Source organism: Aulostomus chinensis, chromosome 16, assembly GCF_037954235.1.
Source record: "Aulostomus chinensis isolate RoL2024-O1b breed Wild chromosome 16, RoL_Achi_v1.0, whole genome shotgun sequence".
In the NCBI taxonomy this organism is placed as follows: Eukaryota; Metazoa; Chordata; class Actinopteri; order Syngnathiformes; family Aulostomidae; genus Aulostomus; species Aulostomus chinensis.
This window is the reverse complement of record NC_141335.1, coordinates 11646271-11659143: the sequence shown is the minus strand read 5'-3', so window position 1 is coordinate 11659143 and position 12873 is coordinate 11646271. Positions and strand designations below refer to the sequence as shown.

Here is a 12873-nt window from a genome sequence, read left to right as displayed (position 1 = left end):
AAGAGCAATCTGTGGATCAATAATATGCATCCTGCAGATCTAGATCTGTTTTAGATTCTTGTCTCCTCAAAGCATCTCAGTTGACGCATGAGGGATTTCTGACAGATGACTTGGGGGACAGCCCCAGAACTGTTGCTCACTTAAGTGTGGGGTACTGCATCATTTTACTGTGCAAATACCTAGACCCAGTGTTATACAGTCGTCCATCGTTGTGTACTAATACTCTGGACTCTTGCTTCAGTTTAACTGAGGTGTCGGGTAGCACCCCTTCGACTGCAATGAGCTCCACGCGACCTCGGCACACCAAGTCCATGTCATCGTCGGGGCACCCTTCAAAGAGCACACTGCCCCCCATCGATGACAACACAGAGCTGAAGGCCAGGTGAGCAACCCGATCTCACCCACGTGCAGTAGATAAGGAGCCAGCTGACGATTATTAGTGTGTATGTGTATGTGTTTCTTACACTGATTGTGTTGCAGCTCCTCTCCGCGGGGTCCCTCTACCTCGCCGTCTGCACACAGTATTAGCACCCCAGAGAAGAACCGCTTCCCTCGTGGTACCACCAGCCGCAGCACCTTCCACGGGGCTCAGCTCCGAGACCGGCGCAGCGCCACCTACAACGGCCCACCGGCGTCACCCACACTGTCCCACGATACCGGGGCCCTCGCTCAGCAAAGGAGGGGCACCTCCACCGGAATCATCAGCAAGATCACCTCCAAGTTTGTGCGCAGGTCAGTGAAGACACGATACACGAGGTTGTAAAGTAGAATTCTTGTGAAATGTTGAAAAGGCAAACATTTGGCTGAGAGTCTTAATGGTGTCAAATCACAGGAATTCGTTTGTAAAATGTAGTTGATGACCTTTTCAATGCCTTTGCTTGCAGCCTGAAGGTTTTAGATGGCCAAATCAGTGAATTATACTTGCTCAGCCTCTAGTAGGACTGAAGCTAGTAGCTAGTTGTAGTTGATGGAACTATAATGATGAATCTGCTCAAGTGACTTGTTAATTAATTATAATGTACAATAATCACAGATAATATTCTTCGTGTTTTTCCATCTTATTCATTAGTTTCTTTTGTCACCCCTTTTGTTTGTATGAGGGCGACAAATCATCATGAAAGAATGAGTTATCATACCATCTGTGATGACATAGCCGATCCTCAACAGTTCTCAAACAACCTGTATTTAGCCTCTCACTCATCTTTGAATGCATTCTTATGTTTGAATGAATTTCTGCTCATTTCTCTTACGTAAACAGATGTTTCAGAGCATCCATGGTCATGAAAGGCTTCCTCTAAGTCGTAGAAAAGTTAAAAAGAAGAAAAAGACATTAAGTTTTGCACCCTGTATTTCAGTCAGCGTTTTCCTTTCGGTTTCTGGTGTACCGCCGTTCTCAATGTCCCCCTCGCTACATGAAACAACAAATTCCGAGCCAGCCAGCAGGCAGAAACCTGCATACTTCTCATGGCAGAAATCATGCAAACAAACAAGTAGGACAGCAGAAACATGACCGATGGTGATCAACAAGGTCGTTACCAGCCAACACCGATAAGCAGCTGATCCGTCACTACGCCCCTGTTCATTACTAGTATTACTTCTTCTGGTAGCTCATAGAGCACAAAATATTACAGTTCCGCCAGCATAGATCCAGTACATGAGGTCATCTCTTTACCTTCACAGTGCTGAAAAATATCTTTTAGGAATGTAATCCAACTAAATTTCAAAAAGATTCCAACAGATTGTGCACTCTGACTCTCAACCCTTGTTGCCTACGAGACATGCACTCTGTTAGCCTTTGCTTTCGACATGAACAGCAAAGCAATGAGGCTTCTCCTCCACTCAGTAGGTCCTTGTGTCACCTTCACGCCGGCCCATCTTTTAGTGGTTCACAGCTTTCTCTCCTTCTCTCCCCCGCATAGAGCTCTGTCTTTCAGGTCAACCCGGAGGTAGGAGAATACAACGCTTGCTGCACCTGACCCCTCCATTCCAAAACAAAAGCGAGCAAACTCCTTATGACCCAGTATATCACATCCTTGCCTACTGACCCCCCTTGTTATGCTGTGTATTTCCTACCCTTGTGCCCACTTGCCTCCAGAACAAACCTCTCACAGCTCACCAGCTTCTCCTCTACTAAGACACGATATATGCTTCCTCTCCTCTCCTTACTCTCCCCTGTCTCCATGAGTCCGACTAAAGAGAAAGGATCAGGCCAATTGTGGATTGAAGATGAGAACCCCTCCTCACAGATCAGTGGAGATTAAGAACAGGCAGTAAAGGGGATGCTACGTTTGGCTAGTGTGAAGGAGCTACTCATTGTGTGCTGAACCCTGATACCCAGGAGTGTGGATTCTTTCCTGGCATGATGCCCGACACCCCTCTCTGTGTCAGTGGTGATGGGGGGCTGTTGGAAGTTGGTGGGGAGGGGGTTACCACGGTTGTCATCAGCTCATGGGAGTAACAGTCTATTCCTGGTTTATTTCAGGGTTCCTAGTGAGGGCGAGGCCAGTGCCAGGACAGAAACACCAAGGTGAGAATTGGATTGATATTTTCTGAGAACCTTTAATCAACCTCTGCCTCCCTCAACGTCTCCCCTCTCCTCCTCTTCCTCTCTCTCTCTCCCTGCCTTCTTTTCTTATTGCAGAAGTGCGTCCGGCGATGCTAAAGAAGATGGCGGTCGGGACTCAAAGCCCCGCTCACTGCGTTTCACATGGAGCATGAAGACCACCTCCTCCATGGAACCCTCAGAGATGATGAGGGAGATCCGAAAGGTTCTGGACGCCAACAGTTGCGATTACGAGCAGCGCGAACGCTTCCTCCTTTTCTGCGTGCACGGCGACGCTCGCCAAGACAACCTTGTCCAATGGGAAATGGAGGTGTGCAAGCTGCCCCGCCTCTCTCTCAACGGCGTGCGCTTTAAGAGGATATCGGGCACGTCCATCGCCTTTAAGAATATCGCCTGCAAAATTGCCAATGAGCTCAAACTGTGACGGCAGATGGCGTCGGTGTTTGGCGAGCTCCGGTTGCAGTTTCATCTCATCACTGGATTAGTGTTGACTTACAGGACATAGCTCAGCACTGAAGGTCCTCACCACGCAGCATAAGGGTGGCCTCGGCTGGTAACGTGCAATACTGGCCACGAATGTACTGTACAGGGTAGTAGATCGGCGAGGTTTATCCTCTGTGACGGACACATAGCAAAAAGAGCTACCCCCCCCACCCCACCCCTGCCGCCTCCTTTTTTTTTCTTTTCCCTCTTCCGTCCGGCCGTCTGTCTGTCATCAGCCCGCTCGCTGCTCCTCATCATAGGACACATTCATGTAACACATGCAGTATGCAACTGAAAACCACCATCCTGCAATAAAGTTTTCAATCTCTTTTTCTAAAGGCCTACGACTAAGATCTCCTCGCTGAATAACCATTCGAGTAACTAAAAAATAGCCGCTTTTCCACCCATGTTAAGTCAGTATATAGATCAGGCTGGATACTAAAACTATGTAAAAAGAGAATTGTACTGTATGCATAACATCTGCAGGTACTGTATTGTATATTGATTTTGAGTTCTGTACAGAATTTTATTGTCAATACTGTCCTTTTTCATGGGATTTTTTTTTCCTAATATAATTGATGTCTCTTAGAGCATTATCCTTTTTGGTCTGTGATTTTTTTTTTTTTAATTTTTTTTTGTAAGAGCCACCATATGAAAATAGTGTTTTTAATTTTATTTAAAGAGCACTAAATTATTTTGTGGAATATTAAAGGGATTTGTTCCCTTGCCTTTTGTGTTCTATTTGATTCGCCTATGGAAAAAAAACAAAAAACAAAACAAACCAACCACACTACATTGCACCACATAGACTTGAGTCAGTTTAAACTGAAAAGTTTGTTCACTTTATTATTTTTTTTTTTCCTCTCGGCAGTAGGAAGGTGATTACGGAGATCCTGCTGCAAATTGCACAAGTTTTCCAGAATGATGTGTATGAACATGAGAGTATGCACCTGTGTTTCTTTCATGTTAGTTTGGTAGTCCTCACTTAACATACCAGCAGGGCTTAAATTAGTTTCCGTTTGAAAGGAGTGGACCTTCAATCCACTGAAGATGCATGAGAAGTTTGTTATGGTGGAACCTTTCTAATGAGCCTGATTTAGTCCTGCCACCAGTGTGATTGTGCAGGTACTTGTGTATCTCCTTGCTTGTGTTTTTTCTTTTCATTTGATTTTTTTTTTTTAATTCAACAAATTTTATTGTATTTATTCCATTACATTGTAATGTGCTGCTTTGTAGAATTGAGGCGTGCACTTTGTTGGAGAAAATAAAAAGGATTTTATTTGTTTGTATTTATTTTATTTTATTTTTCATGGCTGATTCCCTAATTACAAGATGGTATTTTCACTAGAATACAAAGATGTGTTAGTGTGTGTGATTTTGAGAACCAGGTGTGAAGTCATGTCATGTTACAGGGTGCCAGCAGGGGGCGCAGATGAAACGGAACATGATGAAAGCTTTTATTGATTCTAAATAGCATGATATTAGTTGATGACATCACCCTAATCATGACACTGCGGATGTACACGTTAGTAAAATGTATAGAATTATGAACATTATCCTCATTTCAGGTTCTTTATGGTGTTTGTTTGAAAATAGTCCCAAAATATTTTCCATACCTATGAAAAACAGTAAACATTATACAAACCATTAATGAAAAAAAAAGTGTCCTTATACAACATTTCTATTGATATATCCATCCATCGTCATCTTCCGCTTATTCCTACACATTAAGGGTCGCTGAAGCCTATCCCAGCGTCAACAGGCGAGAGGCGGGGTTCACCCTGGACAGGTCGCCAGTCCATCGCAGGGCCAACATACAGAGACAAACAACCACTCACACACACATTCATACCTACGGACAATTTAGAGTATTCAATCAGCCTCGTCCCCAATTGCATGTCTTTGGACTGTGGGAGGAAGCCGGAGTACCAGAGAGAACCCACACAGACACGGGGAGAACATGGAGACTCACACAGAAAGATCCCGTGCCCGAGCCGGGACTCGAACCCGGAACCTTCTTGCTGTGAGGCCACAGTGCTGACCACTGCACCACCATGCAGCCCTCTATTGATATATATATATTTTTTTTAATTATAAACCTTTTTTTTTTAATCTATCTCCTTAACAAATATGTACCTAACTGGCGTGGTCCCTCTCAAACTTACAAAAGCTTCATTTACAAATCATTTCACATACAAGTGGACAGACAAAAAAAAAAAAAAATGTAAACATTTCATTTTGGCAGATTTGTTCAGTTAAACATGTTGATAGGTTAAAAAGTATCACTTCATTGTTAGTTTTTTTTTTTATCTGTAGATAAATATATGAGATTACAAATGTATAAAGATTGCTGAGTCACATGAATGGCTGAAGACAAACTAACCGATGCTAGGTTTGAGTTAATGAGGGCGGGACGGCCTGCGTGGTCATGCATGAACATCGCTAATCTAATCCCAACTTGAGGTGCATGCATTGAGTCAAAGTGTACCTCAGCCAAATTTGTTTGGCTGAGGTACAGCATGTTTCCTGATCATGCACTGCTGTCAGTGAGAGGAGGTTGTTTTTTTGTTTTTTTATATGAATAATGATGCGTTCGAGGCAACTAGGAATTAGGACAGTTCACATTTGCTAACCTCCCACCTTCCAAACATCTACGCCCGCTGAAAATCTGCTGTATTCCCTGTCAGAATACAGAAACACTACATCATTCGTGTGAACCAAACAGATTAAATGAAGCACAATAATTTGAGTCAGTTAGTGATATCAATGACAGATGGGTGGAGAGACCTGTGGAGGCCCAGAGTGGCCGTATAGCGATCAAAATATTTAATTTACCACAAGAAATTAAGTTTGTTCTCACCCTGGTTGACTAAGTGACCAATAATCCAAGTCTGGGAAGTTGTGATCAACAATTTTGGGAATGAACTACATCTCATAGCCACAAATTCATCACATTGCCAGAACATGTTTATGTGCTGTGGCCACTTACTAATCAAATTGCGGGAAATTATATCTAATAGTCATGTGTATTTCTCTCTATGGCCGTCATCTGTCACCCCAGCTGCTGCCACATCTTTTGAAGTCAAATCTACTTCCCAGACCTCCCAAAAATAGCAATAAATAAAATGAACATACTTCAAAGGTGTGTTGTCCAACCTCGGGGGTTAGAACTTTCCCACTTCCCAGTTACTCATGAACGCACTGTAACACTCGCCTTCCTCAAGTTAAGATCAGCTGATCGTCAGCGGTCAGACTCTATCTGCTGCAGCAGCAAACTCCAAAGACAAAGAACGCTGTCGCGATAATAAACACTCAGTTGCTCAGATCGATGACCAGGTGCTCATAAATCTGAGTTTTCCCTTTAAAACTGGAGGCCAGCAGGAACTGCCGGTTGTCAATGGAGACGGGGGAGAAGGCCCTGGGTGCCTGGATGTTCAGCTCCTGGAAGTGGACAAACTCACCCTTCTTGGCGTCCCAGCGGTACACCTGGGTGAAAGAGTAATCGCTGCCCAGAATAGCATACTGCCAGTTACCCACAGAGAAGGGCTGAAACACCATGGAGCCGCGAGAGGGCATGGTCTGCAATTCTCGAAAGAGGGCCCCGTCCCAGCGCATGACTTTGGAGTCTCCAATGAATCGGGTCAGGCAGATGAAGAGGTCGGATTTGACCTGGAAATGCTTCACAGCGTAGACGTCCTCCATCTCTGGGATGTCTGTGCGACGGTCAAAGAGCTTGGTGCTTTTGTTCCACTGGTAGATGACAGGCCTCTGGGAGCTGCTTGAGAGGATCAGGTGAGGTTTGGATGAGATCTCCATGTACTCGACGTCAGTGTCTCTGTACCACGGGTGGAGCGACTGGTGAGAGTAGAAGCCATTCCCGTTCCACTTGTAGATGGTGGTGGAACCGGCTTTGGAGCTGTCTGCTATGACGAAGAAAGATTCTCCATCGATGCGGAAGGTCTCCACGTCGTTGGGTTTGCGGATTTTGAGAATGTCGATACCTTGGAGCTTGATGAATTTATTAGCAGAGGTGTCACGCTTGTAGATGTGTGAGCCGCCAAAGAGCTGAGCCACAATAATGAAGAGCTGGTTGTCAATCACCAGAGGTTTACAGATGACCGTGGATGTACCTGGAGAGGAGGAGGAAACACGAATCTCAATCTAGCTGTTTCTTCTCACCTCAAAACATCTGAAATGATTTGTACTTACTGTCAATATCATCAAAATTCCTGAAAACCATCTCCACATGATCCCACTCCAGGAAGCTACATTTCCCAATGAAGGGCTGAGCAAACACCACGTACTGGTCGTTGCCAAAGGAAAAGGCTTCTACAGATATAGATTCAAACCTCAAGGACTGGTGGGAAGCAAACTCTGTGAGAGAATCAAAAAAGAGCCTTAAAGAAACAAAAAACAAATCAGAAAAATCTCATCTTGTGTTATCTAAGTGTTTAGATTAATTGTCCAATCACAATATCCTGTTATTTTTAAATCATTATTATCCCATAACACATTTTATACACAGCCTTAGTTATATAAATGCTAGCAAAAAGGGTTTTCGAGAAAAGAGCATTTGATGACTTTTAAGGGACATATGCTAACACTTCCCATCCACTACCATTCCTTGTGCTAAGCTAACTAGCAGTCAGCTGGTCTCTGAGTGTCAGCTCCCAAAGGCAGCAGAGAGGAGAGAAGGCTATCTGTCTTCTTGTCAGGCTCTGGAGAGGATGAACGATACGACACACACGTGGGCAGGATGTTGTGTTACTCCACCTGTGGTGATGCAGTCAAAGGACTGAGGCACCAGATCATTGATCTTCTTGTCCAGCTGGGATGTTGGGCCTTTACAGTAAATCTGGTCCACGGTGGCGTTGGTGCTGTAGATCCACTCCACCAACCACTTCAGCTTACAGTCACACGTGAACTGGTTCCCTCTTAAGTCTCTGAAGACGGGAAGAAAAACACACACAAAGATCCAAATCCTAAAAAAAACGAACAGGAAGGCTTCATCTCCTATTCTGCAGTCACTGACTGCACACTCACTACATCAAGAAGAGCTCTTGAAGAGAGCGCAGCATCTTCAGCAGGTGATAGATTGCAAACTCTCTCCCTCCCTCTCTGTCTTTCCATCTCTCTTGCTCATCTAATTTTAATAGCGTTAAATCCACCAGCTGCCCACACATTTTTCAAGCCTTGGCTGAAGTGGAATAATTATGCAGTGATCTATATATAGGGGAGCATACACAGAAAACCCATTGTTCACAGCGTTATTCATGATGTAAAGCAAGAAGAAGCAGAAAGCTCATACTCACACTTTTGTCAAGGCCTCGAGGCCCTTGAACAAATCTTTGGGCAGAGTCTCGAGATTATTGTATGCCAGACTCCTGGAAGAGAAGAGAAGTGAAAGCAGCTGGACTCTGACATTCCTGTTCCACCATCTACTCACACTGCACCTCCTCTGTGCTACACATTCGACTCTGCTATGTTCCACAGGAGTACCGCTCAGAGCCTGTTTCGGTTATGTTGCATTTACATGGCATGGAATATACACATCTGACTGTAGCCTGAAGGAACATGGGTTGTTGGGTTTTTGAGGGAACATTAAGCTATATTTAGAGCTGCCCTCTCAGCTCAACTGTCTCTGCAAAGTGTGTGTGTGTGTGTGTGTGTGTGTGTGTGTGTGTGTGTGTGTGTGTGTGTGTGTGTGTGTGTGTGTGTGTGCTTGTGTTGGGGCGGGGTGTTGGATCGTATGTTTCAAAGGCTTCAGATGCGTTCATGCTGTATTTGAGGAGGACTGTTCGGAGAATTGATTTTATTGACTTGCTAATTCTTTGACAAAATGTTTCCGTCGTGAGTCTTCAAAGCTTTCACGCAGAAGGAGAACACATTCGCTTTTATCAACACAAGACAGGCTGCAAAGGAAAATGTCCATGTGGCAGTAAACATTGTGCAATAAATGTTGTGAGCGTTTTAATTGGAAAAGTGTTTCCCTGCACCTTTACTACACTTGCTGAGGAGAAGAGATTCTTTCTCCCTCCGACAAACAAGTGCCTGACTGACACATCAGTGGAGCTGATCATATCAAGCTACATTGGTTTATCAGATTTAATTCAGTTATGTTAATTATTTCAGTGCACTGATGTCATTTTAGACAATAAAGGTTATTTTTAAACTCTAAAATGTCTATCCTCTGTTGCGCTTTTGTTTTCCATATGTTTTGATGGCTACCTTTGAGGGACTCATTGCACAAAGACACTGAATGTTATATGAATTTTAGCATATTTTACTCTTCAATAGTGGTGCCAAACTGGGATGGTTTAAATACCATTAAAGACCATTGTTCCGCTACTGATACCTGCAGATTCTGAGATTATCCAGCATCCTTTGCACTCATGTCATTTTGGATGATTAAATTTATTGTTAACTGCGAAGTATCTTGCTTCCATTTGTTCCACGTGTATTGCAGGGATCAATGCCGAAAAAAACGAAGAAATATTTTAACCGATACATTGATATCAGGAATTTCCTTCTCCCTAATATTGTCTTAGATCTGAATCTGAATTCCATCCTACTCACAAGGTACAACCCCCCCCCCCCCCCCCCCCATAGTTTACTCACAGGTGCACTAAGGTTTTCAGTCCCCGGAAAGCAAACGGCGATATTGTTTTGATTTGGTTGTTTTCAATGAACCTGTAAAATGAGAGAAGAAGAAGTCGACGCATGAGGGTGAAGCCAATATTTTTGCGGCAGATTTCAGAATAAATTTGTGTCGTCTACTCACAGATACTCCAGATGAGGAAGGCCGAGGAAAGCATCCTCGTTTATGGAGTCCAAGTTGTTGGCTGTAAAGAGGCTGGACACGGAGAAGATTTTTCTTTTTTTTTTTAACTGTTCTGAAGCATTTCGCCTTTAAAGCACTCACAGAAATGCGTCACGACCTCTGTTTTTTTTTTTCCAATCACAGCATCCCTTCTTTGTATCTCCAGAATGAAGAGCAGCCACGTATATTAAAGCTAAATACATGTGGATTATACTGGGCGATAACCAGAAATGTTTGCAAATGGGAATATTTGGACAGTTTAGCTGTTGTTAGCTACTAGTCGCCATTAGCCTCAGACTAAATACATTTGGCTGGCTCTTTCTGTATTCTGGATTCACAAAGATTGTGGTGAAAGAGGAAAAGAAACATCTCAGGACATTTGTGAGAACCTGAAAGACAAAAGTAACATTTTTTGGGCAAGTATCACTTTAAGATGTTGACACCTGGCCTCCTTTCTTCATCCAAATACATCCAGATAAATCCTCCATCATAGCTCCTGTAGTCTTACATGTAAAGGTCATGGTGGTGTCTTAATACCCCAGCCCATGTATGGGAGGGGAGTGAAGGGGAATCCCCTCTTTTAAAGGAGGGATTCCCCAAGTCTGTACTGACCAGGTTTGACTCCCAAACACACACAGATACATTTTCAGGTAAAGACTGTAAGCTCCCCATCCATGGTGGGAACAGCAAACATGGCGTTGGTCATCTAACATCATGCAACAAAGACCCAGAGCTCCAGGGAGCTGTCTCACAGGAGATGCAGGGCCGGCGTGTGGATGAAGCTCTCCTTCGGGATCTCGGTGAACTCGGATTTGACGAACGATCTGAGGAGGTAAACACGGTTGAGCTTTGATACCAGCATGTGAGACAGCAGAAGAAAACACAAATGATAAGATGATTTAAAAAACAAAGAAACAAAGAAACAAAACGATGATGAGACTTACAGTGATATGACATCGGATGGAAAGGCGCGAGGGATGAGTCCTGTGCTCTCACACAGCGCGTTATCTTTGGTACATGTACATGACGCGGGACAGCGAGGCTGCCTGGCTCTCTTGCTCTCCACTACCAATAAAACACATGCCAACACGAGGAAGCCGAGCCAGGACCATCTCTTGGGCATCTTGCGTGTATTTTCCATCCTTGCGAACAACCGGACCAGCGCTGACCATCAACTAGGGTCTGATCCCGCTGCTGGCGCTGCTTGGAGGCCAACCTTCCGCTCCTGTTTATCTCCGCCACCACCGCCCCTTTTGGAGGTGCAAATATATAATCCTCTATTAAAATCAAATCTAATCAAATGTTAAGCATCAACCTCAGAGAGACGACAGCTGACAGAGGCGGCGGCGGTGTGAGCAGAGCAGGTGGAGATCCCAGCGGGAGCAGACGGCGCATCTCCATCCAAAAAAAAAAAACCAAAAAAACAAAACAAACAAAACAAAACAAAAAAAAAACCACGCCTTGGATTTCAGCACACGCTCCGTGTCGAGCTCCTCGAGGATTCCGCCCAATAAACAAAGGAACTGTGAAATTGTTTTCCTGAATCAGCTGGAAATGTAAAGCAAGCGCCGACATGACATGAGCCAGCGGATTGCTGCTCACGGCGCAGACGCACACGGGCTCGCTATGCGGGGAGCGGGTGGGAGACCCGGGGAAAAAAAAACCCATAATAGTCATGATGGAAACATGGCTGTAACATTGGCCCCTCCACAGCCAACACTTATAGAGGCTGAATCACACAACTGCTTCACACTCGCGTTCTTCTCGAGCAGGATTTTGCGGATTTTTGTGTTTGTCTGCTCGTTTGCGCATGGTTTCTATGGCGACTGGTGGATGCAAACTACCCTGTGATGGTGGGGTGCGGGGAAGCCCTCCTGTCACATAGACAGCTGGTCTGGCTCACTGGACCCCATCCCCCCACACCCCTCCACAACAAAGACCAGGTTAGAATCTGGTTCTGCTTTCATGCGGCTCTTCTGCATGACATCATGTTTACTTCCCTTCACACAGCCACACTAATGGCATGATTCATTTTAGTTTTTAGTTGTTGTTTTTTTTTGGTTTAAAACGTTTTTAATAGGGTTTGAACAGATAAAAGGGGGGACATATGTGCACGAGGTTTGCAAAAATTAAAAACATGTGTCAAATTAACAAGAGCGTCATGATTTGAGGTTTACACGCAGTATTGGGAAAACAAATCCTGGAAATTAAGCTAATCCCCAACCCTCCACATTCCCTTTAACCCCACAAATCAGAAGTCCATATATAAAACGTCATTTGTCCCTGGAGGGATTTTATAAGTTCCATATCTTTAGAATGTGAAAATAAAAAAAGAAGATTGTATAACCCCAGAATACCGAATGGAGTAGCTCAATAAATACACTGAAAAAACACACACGCATAAAGGAAGGGCAAAAAAAAAGCACAACAAGAAAGACACATCATTTAGAAAAATAAGCAAATAAAAGTTTTTCTTTTGGAGTTCTGGTGGTATGACAGATGTGTGTCAAATGAGTAAAGCTCCCCTTAGCTTGCTTCATTTGAGGGTTTTATTATAAGATCCATGGGGGGTGGCGAGGTGGTCCTCCTTCACCATCTCTTCTTTTGGATCCCTCCTGAGCTGTTAGATTAATGTTCACCCCCTGGCAGGCCAGCGGGTTGTATACATCCTCTCCATGTCCTTGATGTGATTTGACAATAAGTTTCTGTTCACCATGATGATGCAACTGAGGCTGTAAATTGACAGCGGGCGGAGCACTGACGGGAGCGAGGTCAGGGTCTGTCTTATGGAGGGAAGAATAAAGCTGTTACCTCCGGGACAGAGAGCAAACGGGAGAGATGCTCGTAATTCTGCGGACAGACAATATGAACAAGCTGGAGGGGACAGAGTGTAACAAATGTCATTTTTCATAAGCAGACTAAATGGAGAACACTGGATATGATTGTTATGCTGCAAGATGATGGGGAAGGTCTGTGCTCCTAAATGGCAGCATTCATCACCAGAATA

General features: G+C 44.2%; 2 protein-coding genes across 5 annotated transcripts in view; one reads left to right on the top strand and one right to left on the bottom strand.

Moving 5' to 3' along the window:
* mark1 (MAP/microtubule affinity-regulating kinase 1) overlaps positions 1-4335 on the top strand; it is a 34498-nt gene extending 30163 nt beyond the window's left edge. For all 4 annotated transcript variants that reach the window (XM_086181466.1, XM_086181465.1, XM_086181468.1 and 1 more), the window contains 4 exons: positions 242-382; positions 481-732; positions 2483-2527; positions 2642-4335. In XM_086181466.1, coding sequence (XP_086037592.1) covers positions 242-382; positions 481-732; positions 2483-2527; positions 2642-2987 — 784 coding nt within the window. In that variant the 3' untranslated portion in view covers positions 2988-4335. The remainder of the gene's footprint in view (positions 1-241; positions 383-480; positions 733-2482; positions 2528-2641) is intronic.
* A 154-nt stretch (positions 4336-4489) lies between these two features.
* On the bottom strand, positions 4490-11452 carry LOC147247488 (leucine-rich glioma-inactivated protein 1-like). The gene is made up of 8 exons (XM_086181469.1): positions 10811-11452; positions 10619-10690; positions 9828-9899; positions 9665-9736; positions 8359-8430; positions 7820-7989; positions 7256-7420; positions 4490-7176 (listed from the first exon to the last, which is right to left on the bottom strand). The coding sequence occupies exons 1-8, from the start codon at positions 11005-11007 to the stop codon at positions 6359-6361; spliced, it is 1638 nt and encodes a 545-aa protein (XP_086037595.1). The 5' UTR covers positions 11008-11452; the 3' UTR covers positions 4490-6358.
* Positions 11453-12873: the final 1421 nt, after the last annotated feature.